Source organism: Mercenaria mercenaria, chromosome 5, assembly GCF_021730395.1.
Source record: "Mercenaria mercenaria strain notata chromosome 5, MADL_Memer_1, whole genome shotgun sequence".
Taxonomy (NCBI): Eukaryota; Metazoa; Mollusca; class Bivalvia; order Venerida; family Veneridae; genus Mercenaria; species Mercenaria mercenaria.
Window position 1 is genome coordinate 95,108,132 of NC_069365.1, and position 20,304 is coordinate 95,128,435.

The window sequence follows — 20,304 nt, forward strand, 5'->3', positions numbered from 1 at the left end:
ATATTTGCCTTTCCAGACATAGATATGCCTTTAATAAATTAGCCTTTACTGACCTATATTTTAGCCCTTTCTGCCCTATAAATTAGCCCTTACTGATCTGTATATTAGCCTTTACAAGTTTGTTGCAGTATTACTCTAAATACTTTAAAATTAATTTGTTGCAATATTGTTCTAAATACCTTTAAGAGTTTGTTGCAGCATTACTCTAAATACTGTTACAAATTTGTTGCGATATTGCTCTATTTATGTTAAGATTTTGTTGCAGTGTTGTTCTAAATAAAATACTTTTATTAATTTGTTGCAATATGGCTCTAGATATCTTTAAAATTTTGTTGCAGTATTTTTCTAAAAAACCTTTCACATTTCATTACATATTGTTGTAAATTCCTTTAGGATTTTGTTGCAATATTTCTCTGAATACCTTATTGTTTGTTGCAGTATTACTCTAAATACTTTCATGAATTTGTTGCAGTATTGCTCTAAATACCTTTAAGATTTTGTTGCAGTATTGCTCTAAATAAAATACTTTTATGAATTTGTTGCAATATTACTCTAGATACCTTTAAGATTTCGTTGCAGTATTATTCTAAAAACCTTTAAGATTTTGTTGCAACATTGCTCAACTTTAGGATTTTGTTCAATATTTTTTTGAATACCTTATAGTTTGTTGCAGTATTACTCTAAATACTTTTATGAATTCATTGCAATATTGCTTTAAATACCTTTTGATTTTGTTGCAATATTTGGTCTAAATACCTTTAGGATTTTGTTGTAATTGGAATACAGCATTTATTATTAGTTAGGTCTTGCAATGATTAATGCTAGTCATCAGTTAGAAGTGCAATACAAGTGTTTATAGTATTATTTATACATATGTTAAATCAAATATATTCCTGAATTTTTGTTAGTTTTACTGATTAAGTGTGCAATACAAGAACTGTAAAGTGTAATATCATTATGTAGTGTTGATTTATAATGTACATAATAAAGTTGTAGAGAAATGAGTTTATTGTTCTTTTCTAGTTACAGTTGCCAGTATAAACAGAACCAAATAGTGGCTTGAATTTGATTAAAGGTCAATACGCGTGTTTAGATTACACTTGGTACCAGTAGCGTCGTAATGTTACTAATGTAACAAATTGTAAACCACAGACAGTATCAGTGCATGTGACATTTTTCCAGATTTTGATTGTCAAGGAAGACCCTACGTGCCACTCTGTACATTATTTCAGGAGCTTGCAGGCACCGGTAGAACCACCAACCTTCCGTAATCCAGCAGGATGTCTTTCTCAAATGAAATGCTTGTACGCCTTAGGCGAGGTCTCGATCCCACTGCGGTGAGGGGCAAGTGATTCGGAATCGGCAACATTAACCACCCGGCCGCTAATTTCCATAAGGAGAGCGCAGATCGACGGATCACGGGTCGTGAGTTCGATCCCCGGGCGGGCCGTGTTTTCGCCGTGACGATTTGATAAAAGACCTGTCTGAAATCATTCGTCCTCCACCTCTGATTAATGTGGGGAAGTTGGCAGTTACTTGCGAAGAACAGGTTTGTACTGGTACAGAATCCGTTATATAACTGATTAATACTGTTGAAAAAAACGGCGTTAAACCCAAAACAAACAACCACCCGGCCACGAAGCTCCCTTAAGAGTTCTTCAGTAAATGACTTTTACCTTGTACAGTAAAGAATTCGCAAGAGATGCCGCATGCAGGTAGTATTTGTTGCCGTTGGTAAGCTTCTAACATTGAGTTGAGATTGTTCATTGACTAATTACTGTTGTTAAAGTGGTGTGTGTAATAAAGTGACAGTTTTTTTGGTCGTTTTCAATGTAAAACCCTCTTGATACTTTTTTTCTGTATTTAAGTTAATAATTTAACTTGTTGCAAAACAGAGAACTTGGCAGTTTAACATAAAAGTAACAAACTTATCCAGTGTAGTAGTTTGTAAATTAGATCTATTATACTATCAATGTATGATAAATGAATGTAAGGACTACTGTTTGATCCTAATATTCCGTATCGTTGGTTTCACTTTTAGTTTTATTCAATTTCTTTTAAAATATGAGACAAAGCCATTGTCATTCGTAAGAACTCCAAGGAATCGATTAATATCGCGAGAAGTTTTGAATTTATTGTACTCAAAAACTGTTTTGATGATACATTTCCGTAAATTTCACAATTTTTTATCATAAAATTCGGAACGACGTCCATTCTTCAAGACTTTATTGCAGTTTTAAGTAAAAATGTATAATGTATTAATCTTTAAACCAAGATACGGGAGGGTAAATCAACATTTGCAACTTTAGTAAGCAGTTGTTAGACACCTTTGTAGAATATTTGTTTATTACACTCATTGTTCTTTTCACGAAATATTAGCCTGTTTCCATTTCCAGTAGTCTGGAACGTCTTTGTATATTTGAACTTTTGGTTTTCTTGGCTCGTCTCTCCTCCAGTGGTTCACGGTACGTACCGGATAGTCTTGATACTGCATATACCGCGGTGTGCCATAGTCCCTGGGTGATTTATCCGGACCCATGTCCCACTTGGTCGCGACGTTCGGTATGTATGGACCCCTGAAATTCGAAACAATCCTGAAAACTGGTTGTACTTCTTTGTTCCATTATCTTGTGGTTAACAGGAACACTTTTGTGAAAATAAACTGCAGAAACAAAATGGACACGAGCTAATAAAACAAGATCAAACATTTACGAATTCGAAACTAAAGTCAGTTAGTAAAATAGAAACGACTAAATAGAAGAATATGCTGTGATACGGATTTTTGTCCAGTGACAGTAAAGCAGTGTTCATAAGTTAGAACATAGGGCAGCTAATGCCAGGCCAGAACAGACTCTTTATTTAACGTAAGAAAAGATCAGTCATAGGCAAAGAAACAGAAACATAGGTAAGATGACTTACGTGCTTACACAATATGAGACTGGTGTAGTAAATATCTGAAAATCTTGATCTGGGCTCTCTCGTTCCCGACCCACAGGGTGCCCATGTGGTCCACCGCTACTGAGTACGGGCGTTCGTTCTCCAGCTCATCCCGGGAGATGAGTATCTTCAGGAAATGACCTTTAATGTCGAGTAGATGAACCTCCTGACTTACAATGTCGCCGACAATAATGTGGCCAAACTTATCGGTGCAGATCCCATAGGGAAGGAACCTTCTTACTTCGTTGTTTAACCCGTAATAGACCATGCGGACCTTCCCGTCATGTGAGAAGACAACGACACGCCCTTCTTTATCGCTTATCCAATCAGAGACGGCGATAGATCCGTCGATGTTCTCCGCAACCCGGTATGGATGCACGGGAATTCGCTTACTTTTATCGCCATCAAGATGACCGGTTTTGTTTCCACGGGCAGTGAATTTGAAGATTGTACATTTAGATGGTGATGGAATGGTTGTACACCGGTCGACACCGCAGACAATTATTTCGCCGGCGGCGGAAACGTCAAGGCCGCGACATCGTAAAGGACATTGAAAAAAGTCCCGAACCTTAAGTTTCCTATCTACTAGGCGCACAACACTGCCAGTAAAGGTCGAAACAAGCAAGTTTCCGTCTCTATCAACTGCAATATCGTCTACAGGCTGTTTAAAGACTAGTCGATTCCGTCGGAAGCCGTCTTTATTATAAAGATATATATCATTTGTGGTCCATCCGAAGCACACCCAAGCTTCCATATCGTTGATCGGAGCAATAGCGCTCACTTTATGGCCGGGCACCATCTTGCAGATAAACGTCTTCAATAGCCTAGCGTGAACCTCTGGAACCAGCTGCAATGCTGGAATCGCTCTGGTCGATCTTGATTTACTAGACTGTGTTTTCGCGGATGGCGCCGATTCCACCTTGGGACCTTTCTCCATAAAGCTCCCAAACATACTTTGAAGCTGAGTTGATGAAACTGATCCATCGAGAAAGGTAAAACGTGTCTTCGGTGGCCTACGTTTCGCCAATTCCTGTATTTGTTTGGACAAATGGATGAGATTTTGATACAGTTCCATTACCTCAAAATCATTTCCGTACTGAACAATCCGTTCACCGGAAGTCAAAGCTGTTGTAGCAGTTCGCACATATCCGGTTAATGTTTGCTTTCTCTGCTCTAGTTTGCTGGTTTCACGTTGTTCTTTCTGCTTTAGTTTGTCAACAAGTCTGGTACTTGTTTTGTCTATTTCATCTTTCATTATTCGCGATCTTTTCTCCACATTCTCGACAGTTCCTTTAACATTATAAGCAACTTGCTTATTTTGATCATCTAGTTCTTTTATTTGTTGTTTAAGAAGTGGTAGAAAACTCGCTCTTATCTGACTCAACTTGTATGGCAAGTGGTCTCTTTGCTCGTTTATTTCGTCGTTTAAATCTCGAGTTTTATGACCTTCATGTTTGGTAAGTTTGCATGCGGTGCATAATGGTAGAAGACATACTTTGCAATAAAACTGAAGTTTCTCGTGTTTATGTATTTTACAGTTCGTTTTCGTCGACGGGATTTGGGGTGGCGGCGTAGGCTCAATTTGAAGTACAAATTTGTCCCAACTTTGGAGTTCATGATCACTCGAAATCTTCATTTTTCTATGATGATCAATGCACGAACCACACATACTGGCTTGGCAGTTTAAACATCGCGCTTTCATTACCTTATATTCATCACACATGTCACATTTCTCCTTAGGTTCTTCAGCATGCTTTAACTTCGAAGGCTCCTTTTCTTTAGTTGGCGCTGTTTTCGCACCACTCACCATTTTTACTGTTTTCGCAGGTTGTTGTCTAGCCGATGTAATCTTCCCCACTGGTTTGGTTGCCCTTGGTGACAAGAAGCTACCCTTTTTGGATTCCCTCGGTGACAAATGGATACTCATCTCCTCCGTCGGCGCTAAACTAATGTCCGACGACGGCGGACCGGCCGCTCCGTTAGGCGATGATTCTTGCTCATTTACTGGCAACCCGTTACTAGCTTCTGCCATTTTACTCTATCTTCTTCAGTTTCAATTATTTTACAAATACCTATCCAGTTCCTAAATATAATTATAGTTCTTCCTTTAATTTAACTGATGCAAATATATAACAAGAAGTTTATGTTTCTTTGATAAAATAAATTTCATAATTCACGAGTCCGTTTTAGTATTGAAACAGAACATTTAAGAGAACATTTTTAAATGACTTGACAATGGAAAGTTACAAACCAATTGAAACTCATTGGTCTGATCATTGTTTAAAAGATTTAAGCTTGACGCACGGTAAATGATACTTTGTAAAATGTTCAAGTATGAAAATTGATACGCGAAAATGAATATATACTGATCAATAAGAAGTCAGGTCCACATTCTTTCATACTGTAAGGTGAAAAATTATGCATTTTAAAATATATCATATTATTGCATTATATTTAATAACTTTATTGTATTATTTTATACCGCATGTAAACGGGTTTTCTGTGAATTATTAAACTATTAGGGTAAAATATAGCTGATAGTTTCACAGTGAATATTTGCACTTAGTGAATAACTAATAATTACAAAATTTGGTAAAATCCGTCATGAGTCAATATAATTTTATGAATAATACTACGGAATTCCGTTAGGGCCATCGCCTTTAAATGTGTTGATCTGAAACGCGATACTCGATAGTACGATGATGAAAACGCGAAATTACGAAAACGCGTTATCATCATCGTACTATCGTATTATCGCGTTTTTGTTATCGTAGTATCGCGTTTTCATCATCGTGTTGTCGCGTTTCGTTATATTTCGCGTTTTCATCATCGTACTATCGAGGATCGCGTTTCAGATCAACACATTCAAAGACGATGGCCCTAACGGAACTCCGTATAATACACGTACGATCAATTATCTCTATTTATCACATGTTTGACGTCGCGGAAGTGAAATAAAGTCATTAAATAAAAATGATAATACACTAGTGTAATAAAGCTTTGACGTCGACGTCATTTATAGTGTACGAGACGTCGGTCAAATTGACTTATTTATATAGTAAAAGAAAGTAGAATTTTTGATGTTTCGACAAGAAACGTCAAAATATGATAAAAAGAATATTACATTTGTGACTTTCCACATTGAATTTATTAAACTCGTTGAATAAAATTGATAAAATTCTCGGCAGAGCCTCGCATTTTATTATTTTATTCAACTCTTTTTAATAAATTCAATATGAAAAGACACTCATGTAATATCCTCAATTTATCATATCAAACAATTTGATAACATTTATATTATATCATGTCAATTATGTTTTACATTATTTTTGAACATATCATATAGGTTATATTACATCTTTGGCAAACGTTAACAGTATCAGTGCATAATCAGCTCGTGTACTACAAAAATTTACGTTTATAAAAAGGTCCTTAACCCTTAGCCTGCTGGCGGCAAGTGATTCAGCCTTTGCGACCAGTGCAGACCAGGATCAGCCTGCACATCCGTGCAGTCTGATCATGGTCTGCACTGTTCGCTATTCAGTTAGTAAATTTTCAGTGAACACCCCTTTGAATAATAAATGGTGTTGCCCAAATTGAATGATAGACCAGTCCATTTTAGAAATTTAGCAGGCTAAGGGTTAATGGAAGGGAGAATGGAGTGTTTTGCAGCCTTCTTTAAAAACTATATTTAAAGTTAGAACGGAGCTGTCATAACGTCGGTATAAATACCATAAATAATGTGATGTTCACGAAACAGAGACTTATGTTTTATTACATTCATCAGCTTCTCACAGGTAATGAATGACTTGACTTGCTTTTATGAGCTAGTTGCGAATAAATGACAAAAACCAACAGTAAAATGATTTAACTCTAGATTCAAGGCCGTTTTTATTACATACAAACACTGACCTCGTGTTTAGCAGGTCCTGGTTTAGTTGTAAAACTTCGGTCATTTGGTGCTTTTACAACTTTGATGAACGAGGAGTACCCCACGTGACGTTGTTAGCATTATTTCAGGTACGGGTAAGCGCGGGAAAGACTCCCAAACCTATTGCAAGGCAAATTGAATCCAAGAGAGCTCAACCGCTGGAGAGGCTTAACTCTATAATGTTTAGGTTAATGACGAAGCCAACGACTTTGGAATCCCCTTTTAGCTCATTAAATTATCTGGACAGTAGTTTCTTCTTTTTTTCACACTTTCAGCGAATAAGCTCATCTCAACAAGGTCAAAGGTAATATAATTTATCATAATCAGTAAAAATTTTAGAAAGTGTAATTATAGGGTAGAGGATCCGTAATGTTTCTCGACAATTTCGCACCAATTTCGTCTCCGTGTTAACCAGCTGTGCATGATTTCCCGGCGTAAAAATCGGAGAATCCCGAAACCATAAACAGAAGTACGTAATTTGCCGATTTTATCACGGATCCTGTACCTTAGAGGATTTCGTTTTGGGCACAGAGATTTATTTAAAAACACCCTTACGACTGATGCCAGTCGAAATAAAAATCTGAATGAAAGTTAACGATTTGTTGATGATTTTTTTTCACAATGAGTTATTTACATTATTACAAAACGACGAAAGAACTCCCGACTGATCCTGACGTGAAAAATAAAAGAAATGTGTAGTAGGGATGGGGGGGATGCTGGGTTGAGGTATTAACTATGATGGTGTGTTTTGACAAAATGCTGCATATATGCTACATACATGGACGTGCGCTAATTATAAGAAGTTTGGTATGTTGCTCAGTTGGCCAGAGTGCATTGTTATTGTAACGTGGCTGAATAATATAAAATAGTACTATGCCCCAACGATAACTTGATATTTACAAACATGACTATAAATAGATTAAAATGCAACATAGGGAATTCTAACATTTTTCTAAAATTTGTACCAATTGCAAATTAGCTCAGTGGTAAAGCATACAGTCCATGTTCAACAGATCTTTTGCCGTGCGGGTTCGAAACTCAGCATCGACATTTGATTTTTTATTTCACTTTCGCATAAACATTCAGATTCCTTCATGAACACTGTAACAACACGACAGAGAAGTATCTTAGCCGATATGGCAGATCAGAAATGTTTAGCATTATATCAAAGATGATATTGATTAAATGCATGCATTTAAGCCATGCAAATAATAATCATACTGTTGTGTTATATAAAGACATACATAGAAATACATAGAAATACAAACCATCAAAGAAAGAAACAAAAATACGGGAACAAAAATGAGAAACGAATTAGAAAAAGAAATCTGAAAAAAAAAACCCTCATGAGGATTCGATCCCACAAAACGATTTGCTTATATTCAATTGTTATCTGCATTTTACCCGACTGAGTTATGTTGCCATATAATCAGAGGATATTTAAAATGAAAGAAATACTAATATTTACTTGTCAGGTACTGTACAAACATTATGAATTTTATGAATTGTTATTTCATCGGTTATCATGAAATAGAATCGTCCTCGCGTTTCGGCGGGAATCTCGTTATCATTGGTATATCAGTAGTTTCCTCAGTCACGGTATACATAAACTATTGATGAAAATACAGCCTATTTACGTGAATAATTTACAACAACACAATGTCTTACTTATGGCAATAAATTGGATTATACGCTCGTAAATAAGTACAAGATGCAGCAAACAGCTCATGGATTTATTATTTAACTGAAATGAACGTTTTAGCTTGATTCTGATAATTTTTGGGGAAAAAAATACATGTGGCAACAAATCAGTTTTTACAAGTCTTGAAATCGCTTGTGGAATTAAAATACACCTACACCTAAATGTAAGTTTATTAATATCTTATTTTAAAGATTCTATCATAACCGTTATAATACAGATTAAAAAAACTGACAAAATAGATATGGCTGTGAGATAACCACACCGGAAATAATATTATATAAATATAATATGAAGTCTGAATTATATGATCCTTATTATATTATCCCTATATCTCCATAGTGAAAAAATACCGTAAATGTTTTTTAAAACGATTCAAATTGCTTACTTGGAAAGTTAAAATGCCTAAATTATCTGTATTTGTATTTAATGTTGGTACATACGTTATTCAATTACTCGCGCTCAACATGTTGCCAAATCCAACATAGAAGAAATTGTCTTTTTCTCAACTTGACGCAAGCGGTATACTAGTAGAACAGATTATGCAATTATTTGTTGTGATATAGGATATTAATTACACATGATGCTTCGAATCATTAATGCTAAGTTTTTATGCATTATATTAAATCTGTAAATATTGTTTTTGAATCATAAATGAAATTATACTGCAAGGAGAATGCATGGCAGTTTGTTTAATCATCAAGTCATGCACGTTTATGTGCACGACATTTAAACGCATTCTTAATTGCATACCTTCGTCTTTATTTCTGGTAAGATATACATCTGTATCGCTCTCAACCTTATATTTTTCACGTCATGTGTTAGTTAACATCTAACAAGCGAGACAGCCCATACAAAATATATATCATGTTTTATTACTTGTACTCAGATCCACGACCATGTAAAACCTGTATACTATAGGGACGAATGAACAAGTTACAACTTCTCGCATGCATACTTTGTAATATAGAGTTTATATGACAATTAAAGTAAAATGCCTTAATGATGCGTATAGCTGTATATAACGAATTAATATGTTATAACAGCTTCATTAAGTAGAACACCTTCCTATGTAGAATATAACAATAAAGAAATATGAAATAGTGTTTCTATGTTAAACACAGAATGGAGAAACCTCAAAGCAGAACGACAGTACGTTCAAAGAACGAAGTCTCCTTTGAAAATATAACAATATTAATTAATAAACGGAAAGATTTTTACGGCCTGCACATGGCACAAACAAACAAACAAACAAATGCGAATATAAAAACAAGGATTAATATCCAAATAGAATAGCTAAAGTACAAGAACGCAGGCCCTACAATCATTTTTGTACATTCTCGAAATTTAATGCATAACCTTTCAAGGGTTTGATAATGTACATAATCATTTACAATTGCGTAAAGTTTGGATGTTTTTTATAATGCATATACTTATTGTATCTTGGCCATATTTGTTTGTTTGTATGTTTGTAGATGGTCAAAGGCTTTTGCTAACAAATGAAATGAAACGAAATATTGCAATATACTTTTGATGACTATTGTTGGTATGAGGTTAAACAATAAGTTAGCTTTTTGTAAAAGCGGCCCATTTATTATACTAATGTTCAACATAACTGACACACACTGAAAGATATCTGAAATACATATACTGGTAGATCTATACGATGTTCCAGTTAAAATGGAAACTACTTTCCTTTTATAGTGTCTTTTTTGGTTTGTATATTGCAACAGCTCGTTCTCAGCTTGCCAAGGCATTTGAAATTGCTCGCATAGAAAGCAAGGTAAAAATAGCCTCCATGGGATTCGAAAGCTTCGGCTTCTTTCGTTGTTTATTGAAGAAAAATTCCTATCGTAATTGCGACCGGTTGAGACGGCCCGGAATATTCTGCCCCTCCATATGATCTTTCTAAAGGACTAATGGAAAATATGACAACAAAAGATACATTTCGTTAATGAGTTAGAGGCATTGTATGGTTGTTAGTTTATATTACACATTGACTGAAAATCACTGCTAGCAATGACTTTTATACAGAACCAAATTGTCACGGGGATTATTTCTCTCCCGATATCGTGCAAAAATAAATGATTAATTGATAAAACACAAGTTTTGTCTGGGTAATTCGCAGTGCATGAACTCCTTCGGGAGACGTGCAACATTGTATTTGAAACAGGCCTACAGAATCATAAATAGAGAGCTATACCGACACCGACATCATATATTCTTCCATATTGTAAATTACGACAGACTGGAATGCTCGACTCGTATGTGACTTTAGTTTCTGTACGGTTGATGCGCGGCACGAATTCATGTTTCGGCAATGAAATCACTACCACTACAAATCGGTAAGAACTGATGGTTCTAACATCTCAATCTAAGATCTTCAAACTTGAAAAACAAACTTTTTATTTCAGAAATATATATAAGGTTTTAACTGATGAACGCACGTCGCTTTTCATTGAATTGCACTCTAGTTATCATTTAAGGTTCCATGTACATGGTCGTACCTGGGGCTACAAGGCGTAGACGGTAGCATGCATTTTCACTATCGCCGCGAACAGACTCAATCAAACCGAGCCTGCAACACGGTGTGTTTTGTGGTATTGCGCGACCTGTGGGTTTCCACTTCTTCTTCAACATTGACGATACATATAGCAGTAGGTACTTGTACTTCATTTTTTCATCGATAATTTTGATAAAGTTAGCATTTCTTTTGGCAGTCTTTGACTCTTTGCAGAGCACCACTAGAATCGATAGTTGGACAGACTTTAGTCTAGGGAGAGTGATTGGTAAGAGACCTACCTAGATGAACATCATTTTATAGGCATGGTGTCCATAACAGAGATTACCATATACTATTACGTTCTACGTAATATGTAAAATTTGCATGCCTATCTTAAACCTATGACTCTTGTTTCTTGCAGTCATTGGAGCAATTAATATACATAACTACCCGCCCAAACTTGTGGTGAACTTTTTCAGCATGCTGATATCCACCAGGTTTGGCAAAAATGTACATATTGCACTGAAAAATGATAAAGTGGGTGAAAATAAATGTTTGATATTGGTAAAAAGCAAGGAGAATGTGGTAATTTCAAAAGCTCAACAACGATTTCTACTATCTTTTGCACAATATATATATATTTTTGTAATTTATAAGGACATTTTGCAAAAGAGTTAAAGAGTTGCTATCACTCGTCACTCACTGCAACTACATTGTATCGACTTTTGAAAGTAAAATATTTTCATTTAAAATGTTGGAATGAGTCGCTTTAAACATTGGTAATTACCTGTTTTAATAAGTGTGGTATTTGGTTTTATTTAAAGCTTTTATTTTCAATTCAAAGAATACATTAGAAGGATACTGGTATTCACTTCTAATTTTATTTTATGCTAATTAAACGCATCCAGTCATGTGAAGTTATGCAATAATACTATGAAAATGTAATAATAACAGACAAATATTACCTATACAAGTTCTGTAGAGCCAATTATTAGAAAGGCCCATTAAAGGCTATATCGTCAAGTCGTATAACGAGAAAAGATGCTGGCTATTTATCAAAAACGGATAGGAATTTGCCTGTGATAATTTGTTGTCACTTGTTTATGTCCGATAATATAGCTATTTCAGACAAAATCAATTTGTGAGTACAAATATTATTATTATTATTATTATTATTATACCAGATTTATATAGCGCCCTTTTCATGATCAATTTCACGTTCAAAGGCGCTTTACATAGTTCAAATGCAGCCACACAGGGCGCATAATTCATCCTCTACTAGTACAGACACAGAGCGATCTGACCAGAGGGACAGAGTGAGACAAAGCCCCCACGACAGAGAGATCAGAAATCAGATACAGGCTTGTCCGGCTAACTTAGCCTAGCTCGTTGCGAATAGACAGCCTGGTTCTTTAACGTGCCCAGTGTATAGCACTGATACACGCAAGGATTGCCTGGGTTCCTGACCAGTACACCTCTAGTTGGGTGGGAAACACTGAAAAGCGTTTCTGAAAATTCCCGAGTAACTGCCGGGGATCTAACCCCCGACCTCAGGATTGGAAGGCCAGTGTGCAAACCACTGAGCTGTCCGTCCACCCATTACTACTTTTTTTCTTCCAGAATATTAACAATGTCACACAAACTAGATTTTTAACATGTTGCAATGATGCACGGTTAATAAGGAAATGTTCCAGACGAGCATAGTGGACACAATGAAAGAATCGCGTTCTGGTTAAATTTGCTTCTGTTTACTTGTAAAAAAGTACGAGTACCAGTGAGAAGTCGCAGTCTTGCTGGCATTCTTTTAACTTCAAGAACTGACGAGCAACCAACACGCAAATTCTGGTGAAACTTACCAGGGAAATAGAATCTACTCAGTATTATGCTTTATGATAGAATATGAAAATGCAGCACATTCGAAGTCTAATTTCCATTTGTTGACGACAGCTTAGTGTATCTTCGTCTTCCATAGGCTCTTATCTAGCGGATTTTCGAGTAGTGTATGTATGTCGCCAAGATTGTATTTAACAAAAAGAGCCAGTTCTGGAATTACTCATGAATTGGTCTGTAAGTTGGCGTTCGAGTATATGACGTTCAGTACATGTTTCGCCTGATTGCATATATCATTAAGGAAGCTCAGTGCTTTCAAATGCAGGATTGCCTCAATAGGTAAGGAGACAGGAAAGAATGAACACAGTCATATTAATTACACTGACTAAAGATATTGCTGACATGGCCTCCTACCTGTGTTTTATTCAGCGTATCAGAAGTGATCATTTTATTCTTTACCCACCGCTAGTTAATTCTGAGTTCTTTTTTAAGGAGCATCACTCAAAAGTAGAAAACATCGGATAAATTCAACCGCTTTAGACTTAAATGAAATAAATGAGTTGTGAACATTATTTAAAAATTACAAAACGAAGACTGGCCTTGTTTGTGTACGGAAAATGAGAGGGTCTCTTAATACAATGTAATCTAAAAATCATGCTCGTGCGTTTATCATAAGAAGATTTGTGCCAAGGATTTGTTTATTGATTGTAACTTATCTTTGTTGGATGATTAATGTGAAAATAATAATATATAGATTTTGAACTTTCTTGCATACTCGTCATTCAGTAAATAAACTATTGATGAAAACATGTTGTATGAAGGTTCTGCGATTTGCTACATACGTGTATAATTTACAAGTAAGATAAGGTGACGAATACTATCTTAAATTTCTGTTTTATTCATACATAAGAGTGTAACAAGTCGCGTGTGGAGTTGCACTTAACTGTAAGAATAAGTATGGTTGATTAATACAGTGTATAAATATCGAACTTCCTAATGGATTAACAGTATACTCGACAGATTAATGTAAGTTTTTTTTTTATATTATTCTCAATACACTTTTATAAAACATCTAAATACCGTAAATACCACCTGTTTGTTGATATTTGGTAAGAATGTTTGTAATTGTTGTTTGTTGCGCCTGATCGTTCAACATATGTATTTAAATAATAATGTAAATAGTTAGAACGGTTACCAGTTTGTCTGAGATTGCCGAGGACTTTTTAGTGTTAAATTAAGTCTAACCACAATACTACAGGGAGATCAAACAACTCCTAGTCAGCAGTACAATTATATTCGGATCTCTTGTACTAAGTATAATTTATCTTCCTGTAACAATATGCTCTTTTAGACAGAAGCTTTGTAAAGAATGACACAAAACGAGTATAATAATAATAACAACAATGATAACAATAAATATTATAAATACTTCCGCGTGGGCTCAGGTGATTCAACGTCAGCGACCTTCACCACTCGGCCACGGGAGCCCAAAATCATGGAGTCAGTAATAATAAGATTCGGCGATCAATGGTATTTGATTGTGTTAGTTCATAGCCCGGCTTAAATTCTACAATTTAGACGAATCTTGCAAAGTTTAGTTTATATACATTAAAACAATATCACAAGGTTATTTCTGGATATGGAACGACGGTCGAAACTGTCAACCATGAAAGATGTGTCAACTTTAACTTTATGCATTTCACTGAGGTCATATAAATGACAACATGAGGTTATATATATTCAATACAACATATAAAACGAGGTCACTATCAAACATGGTGATAAAAACAGAATTTCTACATTTATGCGGGAGAATATCTTTATGTTAAACACATTTCAATTATTAAATGATAAGATGATAGTTTTAACAAACAAACAATATTTCTTATACTCTAATCCACTACAGTTCATATTCATCAGCATATCAAATTTTAATACATTTGGTCTGTTATAAAATTTCGGTTTAATATATTTTTTCTAGCATGAGAAAAGGAAGAACATTCTAATAAATAGTGGTACTCGTCTCCAATATTACTTTGACATAATGTACATTTTCTATTTTCTAAGGCTATTCTGTTCGAATTTCCTGTTTCTACAGGCATTCTGTTGTTTCTAGTCTTAAATTTTATTATATACTCTAGATATTTCTGATCCGTTTCAAGTAAATAATTTTCAAATTTGAATTTATGTTTGAACAATTATATAGCTTATAGTTACTAGACTTTTCAAGTAAAGAGTACCAGTCATTTAAAAACAAATCTGTCAGTCGTTGCTTTACAATACTACATTACCTTTACAATCTAGAAATTCATGCGATAACCATATGCCATGCATACCACATTCAGTAAATATACCATGTATATGTTTCAACCATTTGAATAATGTTACATTTTTATGAAAGTTAAAATTTTCAAGCAACACACTATAGACATCAGAGCATAGTTTTCTGTGTTCTGGCTTTACAAGTTTTGACCAAAAGGATATCATTCTGGTTTTAACATCGATTTTGATTGGCATCACACCAGTTTCGCCATAGACCATAACATTTGGTGTAGAGCTTTTTAACTGCAAAATATGCTTTAAAATTTTGAGCTGCACTCGTTCAATAACATCAATATTTCCAAAGCCCCATATTTCACAACCATATAAAAGAATGGGTTTGACAATCTTTGTAAACAGTTCTATTAAAATTTTGTAAATCTATAGAAAGACATAAATTATGTGCTTTTTTAATAAGACCGTACATAGCTTTAGTTGCTTGTTTAGCTATCTCAACTTTGCTTTGTAAAACGAACCACTTCTGCTAAAAAGCAAACCTAAATAAAGCCAATGTCAACTGTTTTATGGCGTAATTGTTTAATTACATAAAGTTTAATTTGTAAATTTTAGCAATGTATTAAATCTAATCTCCCTTTATTAACTACTTGATAAGTTGGTAACAAAACAATAGGTACGTAGAGAACTACGCAAAGTTACTTCTCAGCAGGAAATATGTGACAAAATGTTAGTTTGGGACTGATATATATGTATACAAAGTGTTCTTCTGAGTATAAGTACCATAAAACGTAACATTTACACTTTGTTTTCAAATATATAGTCAAATTATTTATAAATATTCTCGTGCATTTAGGGAATAACGTGATTATCAAGAAATCATATTGATTTAAAATTGTTTTGTCTACAATTGCCTTCTGGCAAATATTAAACTTTAACATTCATACCGGAGAGATGCCTCATTTATTTTGCACATTCTAAATGTTGCATATTTCCATGTTGAAAACCCCAAACGGACGGCTGAACCCGCGTCATAATTAACCTTTTATACACCGAAATTGTACACCAGAGAGCGTATCCTTAAAGATTTAGAAAATATCATTAGAGTGTAAAAATATATATGTACTGTAGTGTAAATATATAATATTATGTACTGTGTTGGAGAAAATATCCTCCAAATTGTAGCCCAATGGTTTTATTCACTCTCACTCAATGCTTAGATACTTATCATTTTCGTATGCATGCAAATATATTGTATTATAAAAGAAGATGAGCTGTTTATGCTTAATTCGAATAAAATGTATGTTCTGTTCTGTTCTGTTCTGTTCATAATCATATGCAGATGTTAATTTATATTTAATACTTCTTTATAATTTTTGAAGCGGGAGTAAATGTTGAAGAAGAGTGATGAAGGTGATATATCCCACGACTATTCAACAACACAGCAATAACTAAGGAATGGCTTACTTAAATATTCAGATCCTTATCTGTTGTTATAATTCGAAAATAAAAAAAAAAGGTATTAAACTGTAGAGAAAAAAAAAACATTCTCTTTAAAAAGTTATAGAGCCTTATGTCTGCCTCAGAACATACACTTATATAGAAAAAGCATGACTGTAATATATTCATTATGGATTGAACCGTTATAGAGAAAGAATTATATGTTAGAAATATTTGTAATGTTTAATAATTTGTACTTGACGCACACCTGCTAAAATGTAAACAATGAAATTACTTCACTGTATTTTGAGTACAGTCAGTCAGTGGCATACTGCAAAATATAGATACTTTGAATACTTTCATTATGTTTTATAGGTTGTGACATTATTACTGTAGATTATACCAAGCATTTGATTTACCAAGCGTTGCTAAGTGTGTCGTTCTTTAGGATCACATGGTTGTACCATCATCGTGTTATTTGCTTTCAATCTAATGCTTATTACTGCAAAAAAGAAAAATCTGACGTTTCACTACTTAATGCCAGAAAAAAAACTACTTAAACTGATTGTGAAACGCTTAATTTGTTCCGTCACATGCAAATCAAAGTCAAGCCAAAGTTTAATTCGGCAAAAACATATATACATGTTCATCGCCAAAACATACAAAACACTACAGAGCTTCGTTACTAAAGATATAAATCATACAAAAAATTCGTGAATAACTTAGATGACAATTTGTTTAATCAATGTCTCGCATAAGTCACTTTATGTCTTTATTTGCAAGTAAAATAGCTGTAACGTCATATCCCTCAGTTTCTGTGGGTCACGTGACGTATGAGTTGGTGCATGTCACAAAATATATTACATAGTTTGTTACTTTAGTCAATCTGACTAAAGTACTTGATCTTCTAAACGAAGATCTGAGAACGACCCATTCACATTCGTCTTCTGTATATTTTGGATTTCCAGTATTGCTATTTTTATTTTATCCAATCAGACGACTTGTTCTAAAAGTCAAAGAGTAAGAAAATGTGCGTTCATTCCGGGATTCGAACCCGGGACCCCTCGCTTACAAAGCAAGCGGGCTACCGACTGAGCTAACCGGCTATCTGACACATTACGACATAAGAATTGTAAATATCAAAAGTCAAGGCTACAGGTACATTTGCAAAATGTTGTAAGTTAGGCTATGATTGGTTAGCTAAAGGGTCGTCAGAACGAGGCTATGAATAGGTCGTTCTCAGATCCTATGCGTAGCGTAATAGGAGATGTACTTTAGTCAGATTGTTACTTTAGTAAGATCCAAGGTCATGCATTTACCGTTTTCACACAGTATACTTGTTTCTACATACAGTACATGTACATAGTTATATTATATAAAATATTTATATGGAAGATAAATAATGTTTATGTACTATTTATAAAGCAAATCAAAAAATAAAATGTCACTGCCACGATGCATATAATTATAAAACGAACTGGTGTATCATTACTGACTCATTTAGTATAAAAAACAGCATGCGAGTATATAAAAACACAAACTGAAACATGTGTTAACTTGCAGCACATACGCCACACTGGTATCTTTCTATGGTGGCACATGAAACTTTTCTAACAGTTCCTTTGGTAACGTTTTTCTTCAAAATGAAGTTTACAACTGCATAAGATTTCATTAGTTTTTCTATCCATCCGTTTATCCGAAGGTGCCTTTACCGTCCAATAATTTTGTTTAAACTTACTTCAGTCTCTTACATCAATATTTTCATAGGCTTTTTTATATGAAATTGATTGTTATGAACATACATTGTCTTATATGTATTTGACTGGTTGTAGCAGTTGTAAACACCATCAAACATTGTATATTTGATATGTTTCCTGGTGTTAAGGCCGCTGTTTTGTTAACTTCTATGTAACTTAAAACTGTATGGCCTTGACCGCAATTAACCTTTTCCAACGAATGATATTTGTGATTTTAGCTTTGTGGACAGAAATAAATGTCAGTTTCCATGTCAGCTATTACTAGTTGTTAATCATTGGTACTTTTGACACCTGCAAGTAAATTGAAGAAAGATAGTATTTGAATGGTTTGATATTCATGATATGGTGTAAGACAGTAGGTTTTAACTTACTTATGCTTTTTATAAGTATTATGTAATATAACCATCTTTTTTGTCTGGTATGCAACACCACAGCCATGATAATACTATACATGTTGTTATTACATGCATTTCGTACATGCTTATATCACCATGTCATGTTGAATTGAATATATTTCTTGCATTGTATACTCAAACAACTGTTATGTACAAGTTTCGAGTTAATAAAGGTATGTTCTATTCTGTTCAAACAATTACTTTGACAGTTTAGATAATATAATGAATATTTCTCTAAAGCTTATAAAGAGAAACAGTTGTTTATGAAATCTTTTTTATTGGTGTTGTGCAGACAAAAAAGATTTTAAACAATTCTTTATTGTTTGGGACAGTAAGCACATTAATGTACTAGTATTCTGGAAAAGTGTATTCTTTGTTCTGACTGTTCATTTGATGAGAACGTTTGCCAGCTCCTGCTGTGTTGAGCAAGTAAAGATTATTCATAACATACATTAAATTAACATTCGACTTTATAAGTTTGTTTGTGATGACGAGGCAATTTTTATGTCATAAATGAATATTTTTTATTAAATGTCATGTGACGCAGAGGCTGTTTTCCTAAGTGATGTGGCCAAGTGAGTGGAAGTCGGATTCCCTCAGCCTTTGTTCTCGGAAGTCCCTTTTAGATTATTGAATAAAACCAGGTAAAGAAAATAATATTATATCGGTTTAGTCGTTTTGCGTTTATGATAGACACAGGAGAAGTGTTGGAAGTAGATATTTGTTTCGTATTTAGTGATGTAAATGTTGTGTAGAAAGAGCAACAATTAACTTGTCATTGTGTAATCTATAAAGAATAACTTCATTCCAGGATGTCGCTGGTACATCCCTTCATAGGTTAACAAGTCCTTCGTACACTTGATGTACTGGCTGTAAGAATATACAACTGGGTTTGGAAACCTGGCAAAAAACTACAGCATCTGTCTATCTATCATCCTATTCTTGAAATTTACCAAAACCAAAGTTGTTTTTAGAAGACTAGTCGTCAGTCTCTAGTTTTTCATGCCCAAAGACATAGGTCTATCTTTTAGAAAAACGAACATCTAATCGCTGACTTAGTAAAGCGAAATATGTATTTTAATTTGTACAATAATTGTTAAATGTCGCGTTTTAACGAGAGCGTATCTGTTTCGTATACACGAATATTTACTGCTTTATTCACTTCCATGACTCGACAGGGTAGCAACACGACACGAATACATAAACATCCTTCCTTCGTTCGGTAATGAAATACTTGCTCAAAATAATTTCACTACCCGACATTTGATTGTTGATATAGTCAGTTTATGAAAGTAATAAATTTGCTCCCTTCAGGTAATTCAAATGTATGAAAAGGCTGCAGTAATTCCTTCGTTGTGTATGAGAGTATGGGGGATGTTGTCTTTTTGTGGATATCCGATATGGGATCTGTCTTGATAAATGAAAATGAAACACCCATGCATGCGCGCTCTTATTATAAGAAGTTCGGTATCTTTCCTTGTTGGCTATGGCAAGCGATAATAATTTTGTTTATATCGGGTAATTGTAATTTTATCTTT

At 34.4% G+C, this 20,304-nt stretch overlaps 2 protein-coding genes across 3 annotated transcripts in view; one reads left to right on the forward strand and one right to left on the reverse strand.

The window, feature by feature from the left end:
• Positions 1–1,936: 1,936 nt before the first annotated feature.
• On the reverse strand, positions 1,937–5,186 carry LOC123558025 (uncharacterized). Of its 2 annotated transcripts, none has more exons than XM_053544373.1 (2): positions 2,928–5,186; positions 1,937–2,576 (listed from the first exon to the last, which is right to left on the reverse strand). In XM_053544373.1, exons 1-2 carry the CDS (start codon positions 4,967–4,969, stop codon positions 2,366–2,368), a joined length of 2,253 nt encoding a protein of 750 aa, XP_053400348.1. In that variant the 5' UTR covers positions 4,970–5,186; the 3' UTR covers positions 1,937–2,365. The 2 variants fall into 2 exon arrangements, with proteins under 2 accessions (XP_053400348.1, XP_053400349.1); XM_053544374.1 differs by having other exon boundaries at positions 2,356–2,576; positions 2,920–5,186.
• Positions 5,187–8,600: 3,414 nt separating this feature from the next.
• LOC123558019 (phosphatidylinositol 3,4,5-trisphosphate 3-phosphatase TPTE2-like) overlaps positions 8,601–20,304 on the forward strand; it is a 93,301-nt gene continuing 81,597 nt past the window's right edge. Inside the window, exon 1 of the mRNA XM_053544376.1 lies at positions 8,601–8,733. The gene's annotated coding sequence lies outside the window, so the exon portion shown is untranslated. The remainder of the gene's footprint in view (positions 8,734–20,304) is intronic.

Bases quoted from the DNA above. Each gene is read 5' to 3' on its own strand.
- LOC123558025 (XM_053544373.1), bottom strand. From the start codon at position 4,969: ATGGCAGAAGCTAGTAACGGGTTGCCAGTAAATGAGCAAGAATCATCG. The intron at 2,577-2,927 runs GTAAGCACGTAA...TTCGAATTTCAG, and splicing joins CTACACCAGTCTCATATTGT to GGGTCCATACATACCGAACG.